Source organism: Coregonus lavaretus, assembly GCF_964263955.1.
Source record: "Coregonus lavaretus genome assembly, chromosome: 3".
NCBI lineage: Eukaryota > Metazoa > Chordata > Actinopteri > Salmoniformes > Salmonidae > Coregonus > Coregonus lavaretus.
The window spans coordinates 61,046,324-61,071,741 of record NC_139990.1 but is presented as its reverse complement, the minus strand read 5'-3'; the positions used below and the strand labels follow the sequence as shown (position 1 = coordinate 61,071,741).

The 25,418-nt window shown below is 42.4% G+C and overlaps 1 protein-coding gene across 5 annotated transcripts; it reads left to right on the top strand.

Annotated features, from left to right (window-relative positions):
• The first annotated feature begins 207 nt into the window (after nucleotides 1-207).
• Nucleotides 208-17,820, top strand: LOC311125970 (transcriptional repressor p66-beta-like). Of its 5 annotated transcripts, none has more exons than XM_084158464.1 (11): nucleotides 208-358; nucleotides 9,192-9,589; nucleotides 9,682-9,811; nucleotides 10,229-10,360; nucleotides 11,774-11,902; nucleotides 12,276-12,452; nucleotides 12,903-13,263; nucleotides 13,410-13,609; nucleotides 13,715-13,825; nucleotides 14,699-14,957; nucleotides 15,269-17,820. In XM_084158464.1, exons 2-11 carry the CDS (start codon nucleotides 9,198-9,200, stop codon nucleotides 15,403-15,405), a joined length of 2,028 nt encoding a protein of 675 aa, XP_084014590.1. In that variant the 5' UTR covers nucleotides 208-358; nucleotides 9,192-9,197; the 3' UTR covers nucleotides 15,406-17,820. The 5 variants fall into 5 exon arrangements, with proteins under 5 accessions (XP_084014590.1, XP_084014589.1, XP_084014588.1 ...); XM_084158463.1 differs by having other exon boundaries at nucleotides 12,888-13,263; XM_084158462.1 differs by having other exon boundaries at nucleotides 11,774-11,923.
• The last annotated feature ends 7,598 nt before the right edge of the window (nucleotides 17,821-25,418 follow it).

Below are 25,418 nucleotides of genomic sequence, written 5' to 3'. Positions count from 1 at the left end.
CGTGATGTCTACACTAGAGTAACTGACAACATGAGAATATGTCACATTTACGATGGCATATAGCCTAAATATTGTGTTGTTGACAGGATGGGCATCTCGGTCAATTTCTCCTAGTTTCTCCCCTCCAGACAACAACATACACCTATGAGTAGAGGCGCGTCAGTGACACAAGCACAGTCCAATAATTTGTCTGTCTGGATACGGACAGAGAGCGTGAGAGCTTGTCGGGGCCCAATCAGCGCTTTTGTATTGCCTGCCAGTGCCGGGGACTGACTGGTTGTGAGGATTTACTGCAGCGCCCCAGGATCCCAAAACCAAATCCGAAGCGAGTGGAACCTGCTGGGTGAAGGCGAGTCAGGTGAGACCGAGGATTTAGCCGCGGCCTATCTAAACTGAAGTTTAACTAAAAACCTCAATGTCCGGATCATGGTTCTAGATGTGATAAGGTTCCAGACTTCAGTCCAACTGAAGTACTGTGACAATGTGAGATGAGTAGCGAAATAACGGTGACATAGTAGTTATATTGGGTTAATAGTGATGCGCTTTGCCGTTATTTTTAGTTCCAAAATGTAGGTAATAAAAGAGGTCTACCTAAAACAGCGGATACAAACGTTGATAATGTTTCAAGGTTCCACATTTGTTTACATTGTAGCAATACAGCGCGCGTGGATCATATTGATACATATAGAGTAGAAATATGTTTATTGTTTAATCTCGAGTCCCTTGAGGTTAACCTAGATTGGTTGGGGGAAAAAATGCGTCTTCGTGGTGTGGTTATGAACAAAATGTTAATCTGAAACCGATGGTTGTAATTTGATTGTTGAAATATATTTATCAACGTTGCTACGATCGAGTTTCTGAATATGAAGGATATTTGTTGATCGAACTGGAGACAAATGGCATGAAGTGTTGTGCATATGTCATACAATAAAATGAATTCAAAATGCATCAGCCATTTACGTAAGTGAAGACGTGTTCACCCTCTCAACTTGTTTCCTAGCCCTATGCAAATGGCCACCATGGTTGGCGATGACAAGTGCTGTTGAAGGAATCAGTGAATGCCTGTAGTGGTACGAGGGGCAACCAGATGATCAGAGTTCTTATCAATTGACTTTAATGAAATTTTGTCTAGCTGGTGTCAACTTCGTTTTTTTCTTTGAGTTTTATGAACATTTCAGTGGCAGGTCAATGTATGTTTCAGTGACAAGTCAATTGATGTATTTTTGCATTAGAAATGTCACTTGTGAAAACCAATAGATAGGCAGATAATCTATTTTGTGTATGTAAGTGTTTATTTATTATCATTTTGTAATTCTTTTAAGTTATTCCAACTAGGGTTAGACTTTGACTTCACCTCTTTGGTTTTTGTGACCAACACAGAGGGACAATGTTTCACAGTCAGTGCCACTTTTTCCAGGAATCCAATAGTAAATCTTTTCCATCCTTGAGAACCACTTATTCAAACTATCATGGCATTTACTCATGGAGGCCAAACAGAGACCTTACCACTCCTATTCAGTTGCACTGAATTATACTAAGATATAACAAACTGTAACAAACAGATAAAAAGCCAAAATCTTTGATTTATGCCAAATTATGACAGTCATTTTCCTGATGATTTATTCCTATAAGAACTTGTCTAGTTGACCTTTGCAGGTGAGATGAAAGTTTGGAGAGTCCTCTGCCATACATTTTATTTTCGGAATAGAAATGCAGTAAAGTGATGGACAGCTGGTTGCTCTTCTGTCATTCTAGTCTCCATTTGTATATCTCATGGCTGCAAATAAAAAATCTGTTGGGCTGTTTATCTCCATAAGCAAATTGGACTGAAGTGTGCCATTAAAAGACCACAGTCTGGGTTGAACTGAAGTGGGACCCGAACTGGCAACTCTTTAGGGTTCATATACCTCACATCGTCATCACAACACAAACCCTGACATGAGTGGTTGGCAGACGATGTGTGGGTGAATGTAGGTTAGAAGCAGTGTGGATGGTTTGAAAAGCTTCCACAATACAAACTCCATAGAACTAATCTGAATTTTGCACACATCACACGTTTGAATGTGTGCATGTGTGTGTGTACACGAATGTAGATATGCAGTTATACTTTTTATTCACTACATAGTACATCAGATGGTAGATTGTAGACTCCATGACAGAAAAACTCACCTACTCCTCAGAGGACCCCATGGTCTGCTGTGAGACTGCTATGTAAAGGTACCAGGTTGGTTAGTTAGGACCCCCCCCCCCCCCCCTCCTTTCATATTGTATACTTTAACTTTTTCTCTTTAACCCCCCCCCCCCCCCCCCCCCCCCCACACACACACACACACACACACACACACACACACACACACACAAACACACACACACACATACCCACCTGTCTCACTTTCTCTCTCTCTCTCTCTCTCTCTCTCTCTCTCTCTCTCTGTCTCTCTCTCTCATGTGACGTCACTAAAGGCTTTACATTAAGAGATCATTCCATATCCTGAGGTTATAGACCGGCTCAGACTGGCTAGCGTGTTAGGACAGTGCTTGGCACCACAGGGGAACAGAAAAGAGAGATAATGGGGGACTCTCCTGTTCTTAAAGGGACAGGGGGCCCAACTCTGCGACCCATGTTGTAGGGTAGGACTTATGGACCTAGATGGGCAAGGCATGGCAGATGCAATGCATTTGTGTATGGGCAATTTCACATAACAGAATGATGCTGAGACTCAAATGTTTCACTTTAAAATGTATGTCAAACAAAATCCAATGATTTCAAAGTGAAACAAACCATACAACTATGCACAAGGACTACTTTTAACAATTTCCACTGAAAGTGTTACAAAAACACATGTACTTGAAAAACAGTGCAAATGCAAAGTTTGGTAACAGAATGACGGTTTGTGCTCTTTGTGCCGTCATTCTGTTACCAAACTTTGCATCTGCACTGTTCTTCAAGTAAATGTGTTTTTGTAAAAAATTTTGTGTAAATTGTTAAAACTCATCCTTGTGCATAGAGTTGTTTGGTTTGTTTAACTTTGCAATCATTGGTTTTTGTTTGGCATACATTTGAACCCATTGAGTCCCACCGTAATGCCGGCGCGTTTTGGACTTCTAACCCCCTTAAACCTAATTTGTTTGAGCTACAGACCATTAGTATGTGTGATTAACGGGGGCTGAGCTAGAGCGGTGTTTGTAAGACAAGGGTGGATCCCGAAGGTGCCTGGGAACAGATATTTTTACAAAAACGTCTGAATGTTTTGTACTACAAACTACTAAAAGCTATCTATGAAAAGGTGAGTGTCTCACGAACACTTACATGTAACACGTTTTGCTCAATGACGCTCACAAGCTACACAATAATCATTAGAAGATAAGGGGTTCTTCTAGATATAAGATCATAGGAAATCCCAGGACATACAGTAGTGTCTATAATACTGTAATAAGCTCACATAGTTGCTGTCACAAACTCCCAACTCCCAACTGACTTATTTTTTTGTTGTTGACATTTGTCAATAAAACTCACGAATGCAACTGTTTGTCAAATTGTTTTGTGTTGTACCTGAAAAGAAAACGGTAGGCCTAAAACACTTAATTGGCTTAATATAATGGCTGGACATGCAGATAAATGAAAGTCAGATAAATGAAAAGCTGATTTTTGCTGGGGTCTTGGGACTGATAGGGTTAAAGGGAAAATTCTGAGTCTCAGCATCATTCTGTTACTGTGGAATTGCACGTATTCATAATATGCATGTACATGTCTGTCCATCTTTGTCCTTTTCAAAATCCTCTTAACAAATCTTCTGTCTGGATCAATCATGCTTCATGTATCATTAGGACAAAGATATGGATGTCTTTCTGGGAAATTCAGCATCTCCACTGTACACAGAACACAGAACTCTGACATCTCTGCTCTCTCCTCCTCCTCTTCTTCTTGCTCCCTTTGTCCCTTGCTCCCTCCTTTGCTTAGGCAACCGCAGAAATTAAATTGATTAGTGGTGCGGTCTATAAATAGATAGGCCATAGTTGCCATGGCAACCATGTGATAAGTGTTGTGTGATGAAGAACTGGGCATCCTAAGTGTTGTTGTAGTGTAGTGGAAGCAGGAGGATGGGTGTGGGTGTCGGTGTGTAGGTTCGTTTGTCTGGATTATATGATCTGACACTACAGGTGTGTGTATGATATCACAGTCTAATGTTGAAGTGTGTGTGTGTTTTGCATTTGCTTTGTGCTATATTCATTGTGTGAGTAAATGGATTCATCCAAATGAATATATAAAGATTTTTTAATGTACTTTTTCTGACTTTTTTGTCTAGGTGTCCAGCTACACTGTTTCCTAATCAGTCTCATGTCAGGAACCCTCTGTACCCTGGGATTGATCATGTGATAAAACCTATTGGTTGTAGACCACAACCCCTGATGCCATCACCATCATGTCCTCTTATATTTTTCCCTTTCTTTTCAGTCAATACAGTTTTCATGAGGCTACAGTTATGAGATAGATAAACTTAAGGCCCTGTTAATTATTTGTGTCCTGTCCTAATTTCTCTCCTCCCCCCATAAACACACTGATCTTGAATGGAAATAGGAAGATGATGATCCTTCATTAGATATGATTGTGTTTGATTCCCTCCTAATAACCACAGTGACCCAGCATGAACCGCCTGTGTTCTTTATGAACGGATCATTACATGTTATTATAGTAATAATGGTGATTTATAATAATGATATGATTTTTAGATTAGCCTTATAGTCATTTCTAAGGATTCAGTCTGACAATGCATATTCAATTCAATTAATTACAACTTTATTTATCCCCTCAGGGGCAATTAAGAAAGGCAAGTTAGTCACAAGTATCATAACACAACACATATAAAGGTAGCTAATATTAATAGTACACAGACCAAATAATAAGTAAAAAATATCACCTTAGCAGAGGACAGAAACATTTGCATTTTTAAAGCTAATTTCCAGCAATTCTACACATTTTGCCATGGAGCTGAAATAAAATGTTGCAGTTTTAAAGCCAGAGATAATTTTTTTGCAGTTTTACGCTAATCTCTTGCAATTCTATGCATTTTTGCATGGCTAATGCTGTGTTCTTATGCTCAAACATAACAAAATCAATGGGGGCCTGATTGCCTAGCATTTATTTTGTTGTATGTTCTCAAAGATTATAGGCTATTCAAAAAAAAATATATATATATAGGTCCATTATCTTTTCTACATACATTCTATTTGGTTTTAGTCATTTAAATTGACACTGAACGTTTTTTTCCATCCCGAAAATGTATTTGTAAATATGTGCAATGCACAAAAAATGTAATCCCACGACCCACCTGGACCCCTGCCGCTACCCACAAGTGGGTCCCGGCCCACAGTTTGGGAACCACTGCTTGGGTATTATGTTTCCCACGTTGGGTCAGGACTCATGGGTGGGTTCATGGCTGATTCCTTTCTTCCATTTGGTTGCACCTTGTTACCAATGTGTTGTCAAATGTGGGGTGATCATCAGTACTTCATTATTTGCATACAACCCATGCTCTCTCATTGACAGGTTAGGCTGAGATTGGTGGGTTTCTAAAGCTGCTTCTGCACTGACTTCTGCTAGTACCAAGCAACAATAAGGTTAAAGAAGTAAATCACATATCTGTTTGTAATCTACTCCCTACCACATACATGCACATACTTGGTCCCTACGTAAACCAAAGCCCTTGGGACTATTTTGCTGACTGTACGACATAAGCCCTTATTCGTCACTTCCCCCCTCGGGGTCTTGCAAACACAACTATGCAGCATATTTTTATGATAAAAAAGTTTTATTTTCTCCCCAGTGTTTTTTGAGGGATGGATGGAGGGAAGTGGAGTCAGGACAGGGAAGAAAGTGTTTATACGGGTGCTTTGTTGGCATCGCACAACTGTAGGAAAATGGAGGAGGGGTGGGGGTTGAGGAACGGGAACAAAGGAGCCTTATGTTGGCATGGTCTCTGAAATCCCGGTGTGTGTGTGTGTGTGTGTGTGTGTGTGTGTGTGTGTGTGTTTGTGTGTGGGTGCGCCTGTGTGTGCGTCTTCTCGCGGGGCTGGGTATGGCTGAAGAATGCTGTACATATCTTTATCTGTTACTGTGTTGAAGTCTTCTATCGTATAGCTCTCTTCTACAGGATATAGGCTACAGTGACTATGATATATACTGTATCATAGCAGTCTTTGTCCATTGTCCCTGTAGGATTGTTTTATTTTAATGCCAATATGATCATTGTAAAAAAGGACAGTAAGACAGCATTGTGTATATCACTGCATCTTTTAACCGAGGGTGCTGGTCCCAGTATAATTTATTTTTGTCCAACCTCTAGGTCACATCAACAGTAGCTCACCTTTGCAGGATAATGATTATGTAGCTTCGGGGAATGTTAGTGTGTATGTCTGACTGTCCGTCTCTCTGTCTGTCTGTGTGCTGTTTAAGTGTGTGTGTCTGTGCGTATGCTGATCACCCCCTCTCGTTTACCATCCTTCCATCTTAGCACCCCCTTTTTCTTCCTCCTCTCTTCCTCTCGCGGTATGGAGGCGTCTGACTTGTGTTGTTTGGCAGCGGGCCCAGAGTGTCGTGTGTGTGCATGTGTGTGTGCATGTGTGTCGATGCGTGTTGGGGTTGGGCGCTGTGGGAGGAGACTGGTGAGAGAGGGAGAGAGAGACGGTGGTTTGTTGCAGCTGAGGGAAACAGTCATCACATTATATAAGGAGCAATAGGGACAGAGAAAGGGGGGACAAGAGGTGCTGGGTAAAGATGGTCACATGTACACACACAGACACAACAACACACACACCACAAGACAATTCTGATTGGCTTGTTAGCCAGGTTTGGTTTTACTTGCCCTTTCTCACTTTTCTGCCTGCTCCCCATCTCTCTCGCTCTTGCTCTCTCTCTCTCTCTGTCTCTCCACAGTTTTCTATGTGGGTTACCACTTCCTTTTTCCTTTTGTAAAGGAAGTGGTAACTTCCATGTCTCATGATGACTCTCTGGACCTAGAGAGTGAGAGTAGTAAACATATATAAAAAAATGAAGAAAATGCTGCATTATAAAACCATACTGTTTCCTTGTATATGGGTTTGTGTGTGTGTGTGTGTGTGTGTGTGTGTACACAAGAGTGCTACCATTTCTACCTAGCAAGGCATTATGCTCTAATTATAACCAGTCCACCATCCTAGTCCCCTGACAATCCCTCCCCCCACTACCCCCCTCTTCCTGGCCAATCCTCATCACTCTCCGACTTCTTCAATCGTATTATTGGTCGAAGTTGCAGGGCAAACTAACTCCCAGCGGCACAACCTACATTGCCTGCCTGTGCATCCTCAACCAACCCTCCTATGATTCAAGTGTGTCAAATACAATCGGATTTACAGTAACACACACACACACACACACACAGGGTACAGTACACATCCATATAGATACATAAAGCCCTCAAGCATGTTCTGTCATGGGTACATATCACATTACATACCCCTTCATTCAACTCAGACTGGAGAGGCCAGGAAGGAAAAAGTGTGGGTGTGCGTGCGTGCACGTGCCTCTTTCTGTACCTGCAGCCATGTTAATGGACCACAAGTATTTCTCCTATTGTTTTCTGTTGGCTTTGATGGAAATATGAACTTTTAGGGTGGAAGTATGAACAATGATCATTGGAGTTGTAACACAGTTGTTACACATGCTTATTTTACTCTTAATTCAATAGGATAGCTGTGTGTGCTGTACTGTGTTAGCCTGCTGCTAGTCTAAGGTTGTGGGACAGGGGTAATGACAGCTAACTGTTAGCGCTGTCTGAGGTGGCAAAACAAACAATATGGTGGGAAAGCAGCAGACATGTCAGCTATGCTTCACTGTTGGAGACTAGTAGAGGGAGATGGCACCCTTACGGCACTTTTTGGGGGCAATATTGCTGAGCAATGTTGCCAGCAATGGTTGCTGCAAAAATGTCCCAATGAAAATGAAAATTTTTTTTATAAGCTGGGGAATTTTGATCAGTCGAAAGCGTTCCACAGGGATGCTGGCTCCTGTTGACTCCAATGCTTCCCACAGTTGTGTCAAGTTGGCTGGATGCCCTTTGGGTGGAGGACCATTCTTGATACACATGGGAAACTGTTAAGCGTGAAAAACCCAGCAGCGTTGCAGATCTTGGCACACTCAAACCGGTGCACCTGGCACCTACCCCGTTCAAAGGCACTTAAATATTTTGTCTTGCCCATTCACCCTCTGAATGGCACACATACACAATCCATGTCTCAATTGTCTCAAGGCTTAAAAATCCTTATTTAAGCTATCTTTTCCCCTTCATCTACACTGATTGAAGTGGATTTAACAGGTGACATCAAAAAGGGATCATAGCTTTCACCTGGATTCACCTGGTCAGTCTATGTAATGTTTTGTACACTCAGTGTACATACTGTGTTCAGTATGTCATGTTAAACTGACGAAAATGTCCACGCTGAGGTGCATGATAATCGAGATTAGCATACTAACCGAAACCAATGCTAAGTCAATCGGACAAACAGGCTAATTCGCTAGCTAGCCATGTAGATTTTACATTTAGTTTTTAGTTTTGGATTGTTTTTTTGTATGTTAAACTAGCTGGCTAGCTTGATGAATACCATGTACACTTGCTAGCTTAGAATTGTGAAACAAAACATTGTCTAAATCTAGTTATCCTTATGTATGCATTGCCATTGTTGACTTGACTGGCAGTAGGTTGAGTTATTTGTTGCTTGTTTGTTAGCTGACAAATTCCAGTACGGATGTGTCAGTCAACAGGCAACAAAAAGCTATAGGAGATGAGTAAATAAATGGGGAAATTGAGGTTTTATTCATGGCCATGTTGCTCAATGCTCATAATTGCTCCAGTGTCGCATACCTGACTCCATTGCCACCAACATTGCTCTGCAATATTGCCTCAAGAAATGGCTAGTGTATCATCAGCTCAAGTATGCCCAATGTACGTACGTACGTACGTACGTACGTACAAATGAAGATATTTTCTTTCTTTGCTTGAGTCACGCATTTCAAGATATGTCATAATCATGTTGCTCTTTTGATCTTTAGAAATTATTTTGTTTTATGTTAGGAAAAAGAATCACGGCTAACTTAGAGATGTTTCTACGTACTCCCCTCATGCCTGTCTCTCTCTCTCTTTTTTTCATCCATCCAGTCCAGTATGGAGCGACTGAATGAGGAGGCGGTGCGGCTGAGCCTGCTGAAGCGAGGCTTGGACTCCTCCTCGCCTGCAGGCAGTGCCACTAGCAGTGAGCGAGACGAGCTGCTCTCCAAACGCATCAAGATGGAGGGCCACCAGGCCATGGAGCGCCTCAAGATGCTGGCCTATCTGAAACGCAAGGACCTCGCTGGCATGGAGGGGGGAGGGTTGGGAGGGGTCTCAGGAGGCGGGGGTGGTGAGGTCAAGGGTCATGGGTCTTCAGGGGGAGGGGCCTATGAGGAGAAGACCAATGGGAGCCTCCGTGGTCAAGTTGTGGGAGCCCATGGCATAGTGGGAAAGAGCGGGAAGGAGAACATGGGCGAGGAGCCGGTGGATTTCAGCGCCCGGAGAGGGTGAGGAGAGAGGATAGGAGGAGAAAATAGAAATCCTTCTTACAATTAAGAATCAGTCAGTCAGAATTGAAAGTGTGTGTGTTCCTCCACAGTGACGTGGACAGGGAGCGACACACACCCTCCCCTGATGTGATCGTCCTGTCAGACAATGAGGCGTCCAGTCCAAGAGGGCCCAGCCAAGGGGAGGAACGCCTGAGGGCAGCGAACCTGGAGATGTATAAGGTGTGTGTGTGTGTTTGTGTGTGTGTGTGTTACAGCACATATAAGCACAGTCTTGAAAAATGTAGAAGGATATTTATGTCTTTTTGTGTGAATGAGTGTTAGAATAGTGCATAGTTGTATAGTAATCCATTAATTAATTTAAAAACACACATTTTGGACCACTCAGATAGTTTTGAGACACTGTAGGCAATCATAGTAGGCAAACAGTACAGATATTAATTTGGTATCAGCTATAATACATTATATAATCTATACATCATTGGTATCAGCTGTAATACATCATCTATACACATGTAATCAAAAACCAAGTACAATATATAAAAGGACACATTTTATAGTTGTATATGTGTGTATGGAGAGGAAAGGCAGAAGTGGGTACAGTATGTGTGCTCATTTGTTTCTATGTATGTGCTTCAGGGTAAGACAGGGGAGGAGAGGCAGAAGATGATCAGGGCTCTGAGAGAGGAGCTGAGGCTGGAGGAGGCCAGGCTGGTGCTGCTGAAGAAGCTGAGGCAGAGCCAGATGCAGAAGGAGAACCTGGTGCAGAAGGTCAGTCAGTAACCCACCCAACGCTGTCCCATCCATCCTCTATACTCATCTGCTTCAGTCAGTCATTTAGACATTTATTCAGTCATCCACTCGCTCATCCCTCTGTCATCCACTGCTCACTCTGTAGTTCCCACTACACTCTCTCAGCCACCGCACTCATCCCTCTCTCACTCTCTCAGCCACCGCACTCATCACTCTCTCACTCGCTCAATCACTGCACTCATCCTTTTCTCACTCACTTACTGCTTATGCACTTTACACTTGGGGGAATTGGCCTATATGGATAGGGCTCTAACAGAAACAATACGAGAAGCATATGCATAACCATTGTAGCAATTGAAAGGCAACACTTTGGAAATTATGGGGAAACAAACAGTTCTCCTGACACAAGAATCCAGATATTACACTGTTCATTTTATGTGCATTTTACATTTGTTGTACTTTCCGCAGCATTTGTTGATAAAGAAATCTGGAAATACTCTGGATACATTCAGTAACACAATAAGAATATCCATGCAAAATTTGGGGTAGATGCAATATAAGACAAAACAATTTCAAGGGTTTGAGGGAGAGGTCAAACTGGTGTCTCCAAATTGCTACACACCTCACCAATGTGTGCACAGTTCCTAAGTAATTTAAAAACACTTTTATGAGTCAAGGAAAGAGCCCTCCTAGCTGTACTGTTAAGGAACTGAAGCAAGTGCCCTTGTGTTTTTTTTGTTTGGAACGCAGCCCTGCATCCCCACCATCATGCAATTACTGTTGTTAATTCGATCCAAAAACGGTCCATTACAAATTGCAATCAGGGTCAGGTGTGCATATTTGAAAGCATATTATATTTCCAACATGAGTTGCGAAGTTATATAATACGATTTTAGTGTTAGGCTTTCACAAGGCACTTCAGAAGAACAGATAGTAATTTTGGTGTGCATGAAATGGAGCCATGGGTGCATTCAGGTGGTAATTCACGGCTAATTTTCTTCACAATACGGCGAACATAGGCTCATTCTGTTCAGAACAACAACCCAGGGTATGACGCCATGTCATCCTCGTAACTGTACATCAAACATAGCGATCATTAATGCCAAAGCAAGCCAATTGTCGAGAAGGATGGGGGCATCTTCTTGTTGCAGGTGGTGCTCCCGCTTAGAACATCTGTCAGTTGATTCCCATATACTGCTGTAAAACGGATACCCAGAGCTCTGATGTAATGTATAGTATGTTACTATACTGCTTTCCAATTTATGCGCATATCAGTGACCAAATTTGCTGTTTTCACCCTGTATACAGTATTGGGTGTGAAGGGCTACCTAGAAGTTGCTTTGGATAAAAGTGTCTGGTAAATAACCTTACTATATTAGTATTATTCTATGTTTGACCCCTCTATCACCTCTACCCCTCTGCCCCCCTCAGGTCCCTGTGGTCCAGAACACAGCATCTGCCCTCCAGAGCGGTGCCATCCACGGTGCTCAGAGCATGAGCAAGATGTCTGGCCGCCCTGGCCACCACACCCCAGAGCCCCAGAACCATCGCACTGCACAGGTGGGCTACAGCACTGCACAGGTGGGCTACAGCACTGGTTCTCTTAGGGTTCCCTTTGTGCCTTGAGTCGGTCACAATGCAAGTTGGGCAGGCGCAAGGAAGCCAAGGAGGGGGGTTGGGGGATGGGATTGAACAGTAATTATTTTATTTTGCATGAGAACCATCTCACAATAAAGCAGAGGTCTCCTGTTTCAATAATAGCACAGTGACGCCATCTCGTGGTATGAAGTGGCATTACCCTCTTAAATAATCTCTGGTGAATATGAGCAGGAAAATGACATGACACTGAAAACCGACAAACACCACCACCCATGTCTTACTTATAATCTTCTTCTCCTCCTCTTCCTCCTTCTCCTCCTCTTTCCTCCCCCAGGGTCACTCAGTGATCAGGTCAGCCACCAACAGCTCCATGTCTCAGATGATGATGTCACAGAGCAGGGTGATAGCGCCCAACCCTGCCCAGCTGCAGGGTCAGAGGCTGGCACAGCAGAAGCAGGGTGGCATGCGCTCCTCAACTGGCAGCTCTAACAACGCCGTTAGCTACCAGCAGGTAAACCCCAATGTCATCCCTGTTATTGGTCATAATCATCATAAAGAAGTGAAAAAAATAAAATAAGAGTACAGATTATTGAATGGGATAATGCAAACTTTTTTGAGAGATAATTAGAAAATAAAATTGTATTGATTAAATTGTATTTATTGGTTCTCTTAAACTAAAGGGATAGTTTACCCAAATTACAAAATCACAAATTGGTTTCCTTAATCTGTAAGCAGTCTATGGACAGGGTATGTCCATAAAAAAAGTGCTGAAAAAGTTTGAATACCACTGTCATAGAGGTTCAAAATCAGTTGTTTCCACTCAGATGCCAGGTTTTGAGGGTTTTTACATAATTTTTAGCAGATAAATGTAGCTGTCATGCCATCAGACTTAAACTTAAAAACACTGTTCTGAATGACGGGTATGGTTCTCTGTGTGTACTTACAGTCTTCCACCCAGCAGGTGGCAGCTTCTCTGCGCTCTGGCTCCTCCTCCTCCTCGGCCATCTACATGAACCTGACCCACATGCAGGCGGCCGGAGCCGCGGGAGGGGTCAGTGGGGTGTCGGGGGTGGGGGCGGTCAGCCCCTCAGCCACACACAGCCCAGGGGGGACATCGGTGGGCTCCTCCATGGCAGACACAGCCAGCAGCCAGGCGGCCGCCAAGCTGGCCCTGAGGAAGCAGCTGGAGAAAACCCTGCTGGAGATCCCGCCTCCCAAGCCGCCGGCGCCACTCCTCCACTTCCTGCCGTCAGCGGCCAACAGCGAGTTTATCTACATGGTGGGCCTGGAGGAGGTTGTGCAGAGTGTCATTGACAGTCAGGGTGAGGGACGGAACTGGAACCCTTTTGCTGATGCCTAGCTAGCCATTAGTCCTGCACACAACCATCAAACCAACAATGTTATCAGATGAGTCGGTTTGGAATTGGGCCCCTCTCACCTCACTGAACTCTTGTGGCTCTCTCTTTAGGTAAACTGCGTTTGCCCTCCTCCATGGAGCCCTTCTCGTGTGCCCAGTGCAAGACGGACTTCACCCCTCACTGGAAGCAGGAGAAGGGTGGGCGCATACTCTGCGAGACCTGTATGTCGTCCAATCAGAAGAAGGCACTGAAGGCCGAGCACACCAATAGGCTGAAGAATGCCTTCGTCAAGGCTTTACAGCAGGAGCAGGTCAGCATTCCATTGGCTCCCCATTGCTCTGTTCAGGCAACCATTGTTTATAGGGAAAGTGTGTGTGCGTGTGTGAATAACCATCTTTTACTAAATTTGTCACAGGAGATTGAGCAGAGAATCCAGTTGCAAGCCGCTCTTGCCACCAGTTCAGCTCAAACTGTTCCAAGCGTCAGTAAGGCTGAGTCTATGAGCAGACATCACACACACAGACAGGTATGTCACTGTCACCGCTGTTAATAAGTGTTACCTACTGCAATAGACAATCTGTCACCACCACTTTCACTAGCATTGTTCAGCAAAATTGATAAAAGGTCCAATTGTAACAGCTGCATAATGGATACTTGATAAATAATCAAATATTGACTGAATTATAGCTCATAAACCTCTCTCTTGTGCAATATTAAACCCCCTATTTATGAGATTTGGTTGTACATTTTCGGGAGTGACTTCCATTGCGGCTGAGTTACTGTGTAAACACTTCAAATTAATTAAATCTGAACTTTTATAAACGTTACAAAAATTGACCACCCACTTGTGCAATGATTGCTTTCTCTTCTGTCTTTAATCCCTGTCTAAGGGTGGGGGTTGAAATAGATGCATATCAAAAATCACATGTGCCATTGTTGACATTTTGAACTGGACTGGCATGTGTTTGAGCGGAAAGTGGAAAGTGTATTTACAAGCAAGGGTTGGAATGTGCATTGCTTTTATGTGGTTCTCTGTAGCTCAGTTGGTAGAGCATGGTGCTTGCTATGCCAGGATAGTGGGTTCAATTCCTGGGACCACCCATACTTAAAATGTATGCATGCATGACTGTAAGTCGCTTTGGATAAAAGTATCTCCTAATTGGCATATATTATTTTGAAATAAATCCATCCAGCGACAATTATGTGACAAGAGAATTTACACCCCACAAAAACAGGCGTAAAATGGCTGCAAAAAGGGGAATCCTGAGGTGGGTGGGGAATGCACGTTACTACTTTCACATTTCCCCAACCGTCATCACACCCCCTTTAGTTTTCGAGGATGTCCCGTGCTGACAGATGGACTCTCCATCTGATGTGTGTGTGTGTGTGTGTCCTCCAGGCGCCTCAGCCCCAGGTGACCCAGTCCCAGGCCTCCCTCCAACGGGGTCTGTCCGGCTCGGCCCGAGGCGTCCTGTCCAACTTTGCCCAGGCCTCCCAGCTCTCTGTGGCCAGCAGCCTGCTGGGCATGACTGGAAAGCGCAGTGGACAGCAGGGCACTAGTGGGCACAGCCGGGCACAGCAACAGCAGCAACAGCAGCAACAGCAGCAACAGCAGCAACAGCATCACGACAACCGCCGCCAGCTCTACAGCATCCCTGGTGAGTAGACAGACCAGTGGTTGGGCTGGGGATGGGGCTGAGATCTGCCATACAACCGTATAGACCAGGGGTAGGGCTGGGGATGGGACTGAGATCAGCCATACAACTGTATAGACCAGGGGTTGAACTGGGGATGGGACTGAGATCAGCCATACAACTGTATAGACCAGGGGATGGGCTGGGGATGGGGCTGACCAGGGGTTGGGCTGGGGATGGGGCTGAGATCAGCCATACAACTGTATAGACAGAATGACTAAGTGTAGAGAGGCAGGCCTTTGTAACAGTCTCTCACTGACTCCCTCCCTCTCCAGGGGTGAACATCGCCTACCTGAACCCAAGCAACGTGGGCGGCCACAAGGGGTCCAGCATGGCTGACCGCCAGAGGGAGTACCTGCTGGACATGATCCCGCCTCGCTCCATATCCCAGTCCATCAGCGGACAGAAATGAACCCCCCACCCCGCCCCGACGCAATACCACAACCCTACCCCACACCACACTCCAACCCACATCGCATGCAGTGCCTGTTAGTGTGCCTACCAAACTAACCTGTATGAAGAACACAATCAACAAGTCAAAAGAGGCCACCAAACTCTGAAATGACTTTTCATTTGAACGTGATGCAAACCCTTTTTAATTCCTCTTGTTATTACTATCGTCATTAGTGCTATGGATGTTGTTACTACATTGCCGCTACCAGCTATGAGCGTGCCCATCTTTGTGGAGAACCCCTGTCTTTATATGCTTGTGGCAGTGTCCCGAGTGTGGGGTGCCTTTTGTTTTGGATTTGTGCGCTTGTTTTTGAAGCAATATTTTGGCTAGCTTGAGCTTTCCTTACCAGACTCAAGTCTTTGTTATGTCTGGAATTACCAAGCTATCTTTTTTAGAACTACACCACTCGCCAATCCCTGCTCTTTCCCTGATTTCTGATTTCAACCATCACCCTGTTTTTCCACATTTGGTTGTGAAATGTTGGAAGAGAAATTATGCCAGACCGGCCAAACCTTTGTTTTAAAAAGGTGATTGTGATGGTTTAACTTTGACCTGAATCTCCAAAGCCTTTGAGCTTGAGCTTTCTTCAAAGATTTGTGGGGAGAAAATAGGATGTTTGAGACCCTGGAGTTGTCTGAAGCAATGCTTCTCTAACTGACTGTTGAAACAAGGGTGGATACATATCTCACAGAGAGAGACAGCCCAACGCACCATCTAGACTTGGATTGGATGCACCGCTGAAAAACGACTACTCCCATTGGACATGAAGGTATAGAAACTGAACCTATAGCAGAGTTGCCCTGTATCCTTTCACCTTTTCGTTTGCGGCAGCTGAGGAGTTAGTATCCTATAGCATATATAATTGATGGGGTATTGATTGGAGAGATCATTTAGAGGGATTTGATTGTACGAGAGATAATGTGAACGTACTTAATTGGCTGAGAGATCAGGTGAATAAAGTGTGTACTTAATTGGAGAGGATACAGGTATTGGATTGGGGATCATCACTAGAATCAATATTGAAGGGGTTTCCCATAGGTTTGTACTTATTTAGGAGTGGGAATGGGGGGGAAGAGGCACGGGTTGATCCCTCTCTCCCCTCTTTTCATCTCTTAGCTAATAGGATTTGCTGTTATTCACTCTACCCTGACATACAAAGTTATGGATTCCGTTTAGATAAAAATGTCAGACTATTTCAACTTTCTAATGTCTACATTATTCCTCATGATGTCTGGGAGGCATTTGAAAACTGAGAGTGGCTAGCTGGCTATTAGCTTTAAGCCTGCTTTAAGCTATTTAGATGTTTGGTGTCTTCTGAAGTGTTTGCGTATCTGAAAGGTACTTTATACAGGAGACAATAAATAAATACAGTATGACAAATACAACTTGAATATTTACATAAATCAAACAGTTATATAGAAAGAGACATTTACAGGATTTACATAATGGGTTAAGGCAATGCACAGGACTGTACATGCAGAGCACTTAGCTACAGAGAGTAAGAATATTGTTTCTGACCACCAGGAATCCAGGGTGAATTGATTGATTACTATTGAATTGATTATTGTTCCATCTCATGATAATTGTGGCTCTATTTCAGCAATGCAAGATGTTGAATTATTTCAGGATTACATTTGGAAGTAACAAATACTGGTGCATCCATGTTAAAGCTGCAGGCAATATTAATTCCAATTTCATTTTCTTCTTGCAAGCAGGAGTTGCCCGGTTATTGCCCCTTATACCCTGCAGTTTTACTCCTCGCCCTTTTTGATAAACTTCAAAAGCAGGTGCAATATTTTGAGACACAGGGAAGATGATAAAGTTCATTATTTGTGCTGAATGTTACTATTTTATCCATTTAGTATCCCCGACTACAGTTAGGTAGCCTTACTCACATATACAGTAGTATAAGCATTATTATTTTTTTACCCAGATGGAACAGATGTTGTGTTGACCGTGTTCAGTAAGCACCAAACTGGAGCAAATGTTTTAAACAGAGGTAGTACTACCTGCACTTGTCCTATAGGGGCATTCATTTCTGTTGTCTGTTTGAAAACCTTTCCTACTGTTTGTGCCTAATGAACACGACCCAGGGTTTGCTGTAGTCTAATAGCACAGAACACTCCACAGCTAGATCACTGTTTGGGATGGACGACAGTGACGCTTGGGTGATAGTTATCTTTGTCCTCTTTGTTGTATGTATGCGGTATAGACTTACTTCATCATCAGTCTTTCTCTCTTTCTCGAACTATGCCAGATGCACCATTGAACATTTTTGTTTTGAAAAAAGTAAAGGAAAAACACAGGAAAAATATCATTTTCAAATGTAATTTTTGTAAGGTTTCAAACATATAAAAAACTACATTTTGCTGACCTGTCAATTCAATTTAATTTCTGACAAAAAATAAAAATGTAAATGAGGAAAAATAAAAATCAAGAAATATAATTAACTAAAGAAATTGAAAATGTCAGGTAATATTATCTTGAACGGCTGTAATAACAATGATCTATTTATTGTACATATGCGTTCCTCCTTTGTGGAATAAGACACATTGAATTCAAGGTGGGTATACATTGTATAGAAAAACTAACAAAAAGCCATGGATATTGTGAAGCTTGTCATTTTGTTTAATGATCACTGTCTATTCCTGTTCCACAAATGTGCAAAGATGTGTGGGGTTTTTCTATTTACTATCAAAAGCATTCTCAACTTTCTATATCTTGTTTTCTAGTACTTAGAGGCAGTAGGATCATCTTTTATGGCGAGTTGTTTGATCTATCCCAGGACCACTTTGTATGAAGTCCTCCGCTGTTATTACATGCTTTACTTTCAGCAGCATTGATGTTCAGTTAGCGATTAGTTAATATTATTATCATTATTGTACACTTTTAAAAATGTATCCTCGTAAAAATTATTGTAAGGCTTGGCGTAGATCAGACAACTGGAATGGGACATTTCATTATCTTTTTTTTCTCCTAGTATATATTTTCCAGATAAAGACAGTGCATGGTCCACATATAAGTAAGAAAGAGACTCATGAGATGAACTACCCGCTGTGTGTTTAAAATACAGTCATAATGGATAAGCTATGTGCTAACCTAGCCATGGTCATTAAGCAAGTCTTCAAATACACCTTTAAAAGATGAAGGAGTACTAGATGTTGTGTCAAACAGAGCTTGGAATACCGTACTCTCAACAACACAACGCAATATTGTCACAATATGACTCCAAATGGCTCAGAATGGCTTGCATCATATTCTGTCAATAAAGTTTAAGCGATGTTTTCAAGTATTTGATGTGGTCAAATTATGATATGGATCTATGTGGACCTTTATTATGTAATGGCAACATAAAGCATCTGAAAGAATACACTCATAGATATTTGAATAAATAAATGGATAAATGCAAGTGTTTTTTGTGCCATGTGTGACAGACACATCTCCCCTTGCCTGTGTGTCAGGGTCATTATGGTTCTGACTAAAGGGAGTACAGCTACCACCAGAAGTGACTTTCGTAGCAGTAGGAGAATTTACGCAGCAGGTTAGGAGAATTAATGTGGCAGGTTAAGAGACTTAGGTTAAGGTTAGGAAAAGGGTTAGGGCTAGATAAAATGCTCTCCTAACCTGCTATTAAAAGTCACTACCGTTCGTAGCTGTACTCCCTCTTGTCACAACTGGTCATTATGGTGATCGACATGCTTAGTGGTTAAGAGCGTTGTGCCAGTAACCGAAAGGTCGCTGGTTCTAATCCCCGAGCCGACTAGGTGAAAAAATCTGTCTGTGCCCTTGAGCAAGGCACTTAACCCTAATTGCTCCTGTAAGTCGCTCTGGATAAGAGCGTCTGCTAAATGACTAAAAATGTAAAATGTAAGAATTATACAATTGCATAAACCTAAAAAAGAAATGGAAAAGAGAACCCAAATGATTAGATTTTAGTCATTTAGCAGATGCTCTTATCCAGAGCGACTTACAGTTAGTGAGTGCATACATTTTTCATATTGGCCCCCCGTGGGAAACGAACCCACAACCCTGGTGTTGCAAGCGCCATGCTCTACCAACTGAGCTACAGGGGACCCTAAATGATGTCCTAATACTCTCCAGGACAGGCTGCTGTATATTTCATCCACCTCTCAAGCTCAATTTACCCCTACCTATATGTACATAGCTACCTCAATTACATCGTACCCCTGCACATCAACTCTGTACTGGTGCTCCCTGTATATAGCCATGTTATTTTTACTCATTATTGTTATTTGTTATTCACTGTGTTTTATTCCTCATGTCACTACTTCTATTTTTTATTTTATTTTGATCTTTATCTTTAACTCTGCATTGTTGGAAAGGGCCCGTAAGTAAGCATTTCACTGTTAGTCTACACCTGTTGTTTACAAAGCATGTGACAAATAAGATTTGATTTGACCTCATAGTTGTTCTGTGGAAGGAAAGGTGTGTTGCTTGGGTTCACAATGCTGCCATGAAGTATTTGATTCCCAAGGAAGAAGACTTCCTAAAAGTGCAAATGGATGGAGTACAGTTATTTTTCATTCAGCACAATTGTCATCCTTTGCTATTTGAGGTATCATGGCTGCTCAGTGCTCTCAGTTGCAATATTACATATGATAAATGCTAGAACTTAGTTTATGCTAGAACTTAGTTTAATGTTTATGATTTTTTACATTATAGTAACACACCTCAGGGGTGGAATGGCAGCAGACAGCATTGCAGGCAAACGACGAGACACAGATGGACACTATGAACTCCAGCGCGGAGAAAACAGCCATAACGCCTGAAATTCCATGTGACCTCCACTATAAAAAACATGAAATGGTACAACAGTAACAAGATTGTAGGTAATAAATACCCCTTTACCAATTTACAAACATCTCCTGACCAATAAAAGTACAAAAGGAATAATAATTTGGGCATACCCAATACTGTTGGCAGGCAGTAGTATGGATAGTCACAGTTGTAGTTCAACATGATCAGAGCACCGTCTAGAGAATGACGCCAGTAAGAGCAGTTACGGTGGCGACGACATTCATTCCCAGTGACCCTTTCACCTGAGGAGACAGAGCAGAGAGAGGTCATGGGAATGGCTGTTGGTTGTGGATGAACATTTCTGAAGAATAAAATGCAATATAGAATTCAGTTTGTTGACAATCGTTATCACAATTTAAAGTGAAGCCTAAACTTCATTGAGGAAAAAAAGAGTTGATACTGACCAGACACTTGTTCAGTTTGTTGTCAGCAGCAACAGTGAGTGAGCCTGCAATGATGTACTGAGAAGGAACAAGGAAGAGATATAATTCAGATGTCTTCTGTATGACCAATGTGCAAGGTCAAGTTTAATTGCACCCACATAGAAGTCAATGCAAACTATATTGGGTGTAGTAATAATAATGACTTATTGTACATATGCTATTCTAATTTGTGGATGAAGACACATTAATTAAAGGTGGGTATAGCTTGTGTAGAACAACAAACAAGAATCCTTGGATGTTTAGTTGCACCCACATAGAGGTCAATGCAAACTAAAATCCATGAGCATATAAATTGCATAGGCCTATCTAAGCACACATACACTGAACCAAAATATAAACGCAACATGCAACAATTTCAAAGAGTTTACTGAGTTACAGTTCATATAAGGTAATCTGTCAATTGAAATAAATTAATTAGGCCCTAATCTATGGATTTCACATGACTGGGAATACAGATATGCATCTGTTGGTCACAGATACTGTAAAAAAGAAAAGTAGGGGCGAGAATCAGAAGACCAGTCATCTCCTTCACATAGAGTTGATCAGGCTGTTGATTGTGGCCTGTGGAATGTTGTCCCACTCATCTTCAATAGCTGTGTAAAGTTGCTGGATATTGGCGGGAACTGGAACACGCTGTTGTACACGTCGATCCAGAGCATGCCAAACATGCTCAATGGGTGACATGTCTGGTGAGAATGCAGGCCATGGAAGAAATTTGACATTTTCATTGTGTACAGATCCTTGCGACATTGGGCCGTGCATTATCATGCTGAAACATGAGGTGATGGCAGCGGATGAATGGCACGGCAATGGGATCTCGTCACGATATCTCTATGCATTCAAATTGCCATCGATAAAATGCAATTGTGTTCGTTGTCCGTAGCTTATGCCTGCCCATACCATAACCACACCACCACCGTAGGGCACTCTGTTCACAACGTTGACATCAGCAAATCGCTCGCCCACACGACGCCATACACCACGCCATCTGCCCAATACAGTTGAAACCGGGAATTATCTGTGAAGAGCACACTTCTCCAGCGTGCCAGTGGCAATCGAAGGTGAGCATTTGCACACTGAAGTCAGTTACGACGCCAAACTGCAGTCAGGTCAAGACCCTGGTGAGGACGACGAGCGCGGAGATGAGCTTCCCTGAGACGGTTTCTGACAGTTTGTACAGAAATGATTTTGTTGTGCAAACCCACAGTTTCATCAGCTGTCCGGGTGGCTGGTCTCAGACGTTCCCACAGGTGAAGAAGCCAGATGTGGACATCCTGGGCTGGCGTGGTTACACGTGGTCTGCGGTTTTGAGGCCGGTTGGACGTACTGCCAAATTCTCTAAAATGAAGTTGGAGGCGGCTTATGGTAGAGAAATGTATATTCAATTATCTGGCAACAGCTCTGGTGGACATTCCTGCAGTCAGCATGCCAATTGCACGCTCCCTCAAAACTTGAGACATCCGTGGCATTGTGTTGTGTGACAAAACTGCACATTTTAGAGTGGCCTTTTATTGTCCTCAGCACAAGGTGTATCTGTGTTATGATCATGCTGTTTAATCAGCTTCTTGATATGCCACACCTGTCAGGTGGATGGATTATCTTGGCAAAGGAGAAATGCTCACTAACAGGGATGTAAACAAATGTGTGCCCAACATTTTGGAGAAATAAGCTTTTTGTGCGTATGGAACATTTCTGGGGTCTTTCATGTCAGCTCATGAAACATGGGACCAACACTTGACATGTTGCCTTTATATTTTTGTTCAGTATATATATTAGTCATTAGTCATTAGATAATATATAAGTTATTAGATAATTAAGAGATTATGAAGGAATTAAAGATTTTTTTTTAAATTACATAAAAAACATTTGTAATGGATTGCTATTCGAAACTACATGATTCAATTATAAAGATGTTTACATTGTTTTTACATGTACATTGTTTACATCACTTACAATGATAGATCCCCAGAAAAATATTTAACTGATTCCTCCAATACTGTCTATCTGTGGTGCTGTAATCATCATGATTCCTATCAACAGCATCATCAAACCAATCATTATCTGTACGGTCTGTGGGAGAAAAGCTAAGGATTAGCTTCTGACTGGATTTAAGTGAATAAACCATATAAAACATTAAACATCTTAAATTCCCCAAGTACAATGGCTCATTGTGCATTAAAACAGTATTACAGTACCTTTCGCCAAAGCCACAAACCAAAATGATAGTTTGAAAATAAATAGAAATAGGTACAAGTAATTTATAACCGTTTTTATCTCAATATCAAATCATTTCTAGGTAACAATTAAGTACCTTACTGTGATTAATTAAAATGGTCAAAAAGAAACAAAAATAGCTTCTTAGCAAAGAGCAATTTCTCAAGCAAGAATTTAGCTAGGGCTGTCTGGTAGTAGTCTGAGTGGGGAGGGGAAAACTGAAAACTAGCAGTTATTGGCAGAAGGTTTGGAAATGTCTTTCTTATTGGTCCATCCCACCAAAACAGGCTGACATTTCAGGCGGTCTTTTCAAACAGCTCTTACACTAAAAGGGCATTATCAGAAAGACAGGCATCGAGGCATTCAGTTACTGTTCGATTGAACTCTAGAAAGGGCAAAATTAGTGAACTAAGCGACTTTGAGCGTGGTATGATCATCGGTGCCAGAAACGGCTGGCCTCCTGGGCTTTTTACACACAACAGTGTCTTTACCGAGAATGGTGCCACAAACAAAAAACATCCAGTCAGAGACAGTCCTGTGGGCGAAAACAGCTCGTTGATGAGAGAGGTTGAAGGCGAATGGTAAGAATCGTGCAAGCTAACAGGCGGGCCACAAACAGGCAAATAACGGCGGCATACAACAGTGGTGTGCAGAAACGGCATCTCGGAACGCACAACTCGTCGGCCTTTGTCACTGATGGGTTATTGCAGCAGACAACTACACCAGGTTCCACTCCTATCAGCTAAAAACAAGATGAAGCGGCTGCAGTGGGCATGCAATAACCAACACTGAACAATTGAGGAGTGTAAAAACATTGCTTGGTCCGACTAATCCCGGTTCCTGTTGCGTCATGCTGATGGCAGAGTCGGTGTGGTATAATAACGGTGTGGTATAATAAAGGTGTGGTATAATAAAGGTGTGGTATAATAATGGTGTGGTATAATAAAGGTGTGGTATAATATAGGTGTGGTGTAATAAATGTGTGGTATAGGTCCTAATCCAGGCACTTGTCATCTCCCGTCTGGATTACTGCAACTCGCTGTTGTCTGGGCTCCCTGCCTGTGCCATTAAACCCCTACAACTCATCCAGAACGCTGCAGCCCGTCTGATGTTCAACCTTCCCAAGTTCTCTCACGTCACCCCGCTCCTCCGCACACTCCACTGGCTTCCAGTTGAAGCCCGCATCTGCTACAAGACCATGGTGCTTGCCTACGGAGCTGTGAGGGGAACGGCACCTCCGTACCTTCAGGCTCTGATCAGTCCCTACACCCAAACGAGGGCATTGCGTTCATCCACCTCTGGCCTGCTGGCCCCCCTACCTCTGCGGAAGCACAGTTCCCGCTCAGCCCAGTCAAAACTGTTCGCTGCTCTGGCACCCCAATGGTGGAACAAATTCCCTCACGACGCCAGGACAGCGGAGTCACTCACCACCTTCCGGAGACACTTGAAACCCCACCTCTTTAAGGAATACCTGGGATAGGATAAAAGTAATCCTTCTACCCCCCCCCCCCCCCCAAAAAAAAAAAATAAATAAGGTGAATGCACCAATTTGTAAGTCACTCTGGATAAGAGCGTCTGCTAAATGACGAAAATGTAAATGTAAATGTATAGTAATGGTGTGGTATAATAACGGTGTGGTATAATAAAGGTGTGGAATAATAAAGGTGTGGTATAATAAAGGTGTGGTATAATAATGGTGTGGTATAATAAAGGTGTGGAATAATAAAGGTGTGGTATAATAAAGGTGTGGTATAATAATGGTGTGGTATAATAAAGGTGTGGAATAATAAAGGTGTGGTATAATAAAGGTGTGGTATAATAATGGTGTGGTGTAATAAAGGTATGGTGTAATAAAGGTGTGGTATAATAACGGTGTGGTATAATAAAGGTGTGGTATAATAACGGTGTGGTATAATAAAGGTGTGGTATAATAAAGGTGTGGTATAGGCAACATTCTGAATTGAGTAAGAAGGAAGTAAGAAACTGAAATATACTGTTTGTATTGTTAGTTTTTGACCTATATCTGGTCAGTAACTGGAACACTCACTCACTTCACAAAGTTAATTTTACAGCAACCTTAAATACCATATCCAACAACTGAATGAAAGTGTTTGTCCAAGGTTGATGCTTTTGGCTACAGTGGCTTATATCATCATCAAACAATCTACTCTGAAGTGAAACGGACTACGCACAAATATCCAATTGTTCAGCAAGTTTATATGGTTGTCATTAGATTGAGAATCAGGACTATAATGGCCTATGTAATACATATTGCACACCCTCAACTCTATGGTGCCAGGTTTGTCATCCATGTACTTCATATAAATGTGCACTAGAGGACAGTACTGTTTAGCACACATCAAATTGGGGCCACTAGACAATAAATAGCTTTCACTTGTATATAAGAACCTTGACAGCTGGGGTGTGAAAGTGATTTTGTTGATTTTTGCCTATTTAAAGGTAGTGTCAGATGGTCTTATTTCTTGCAATAAGGGC

What these genes read in the sequence shown, in the direction of transcription:
- LOC311125970 (XM_084158460.1), top strand. Translation starts at nt 9,198, where the DNA reads ATGGAGCGACTGAATGAGGAGGCGGTGCGGCTGAGCCTGCTGAAGCGA. An exon ending in ACGCCGTTAGCTACCAGCAG is followed by an intron (nt 12,453 to 12,887) that starts GTAAACCCCAAT and finishes GTGTACTTACAG; the next exon opens with TCTTCCACCCAGCAGGTGGC. An exon ending in CCAGCTCTACAGCATCCCTG is followed by an intron (nt 14,958 to 15,268) that starts GTGAGTAGACAG and finishes CTCCCTCTCCAG; the next exon opens with GGGTGAACATCGCCTACCTG.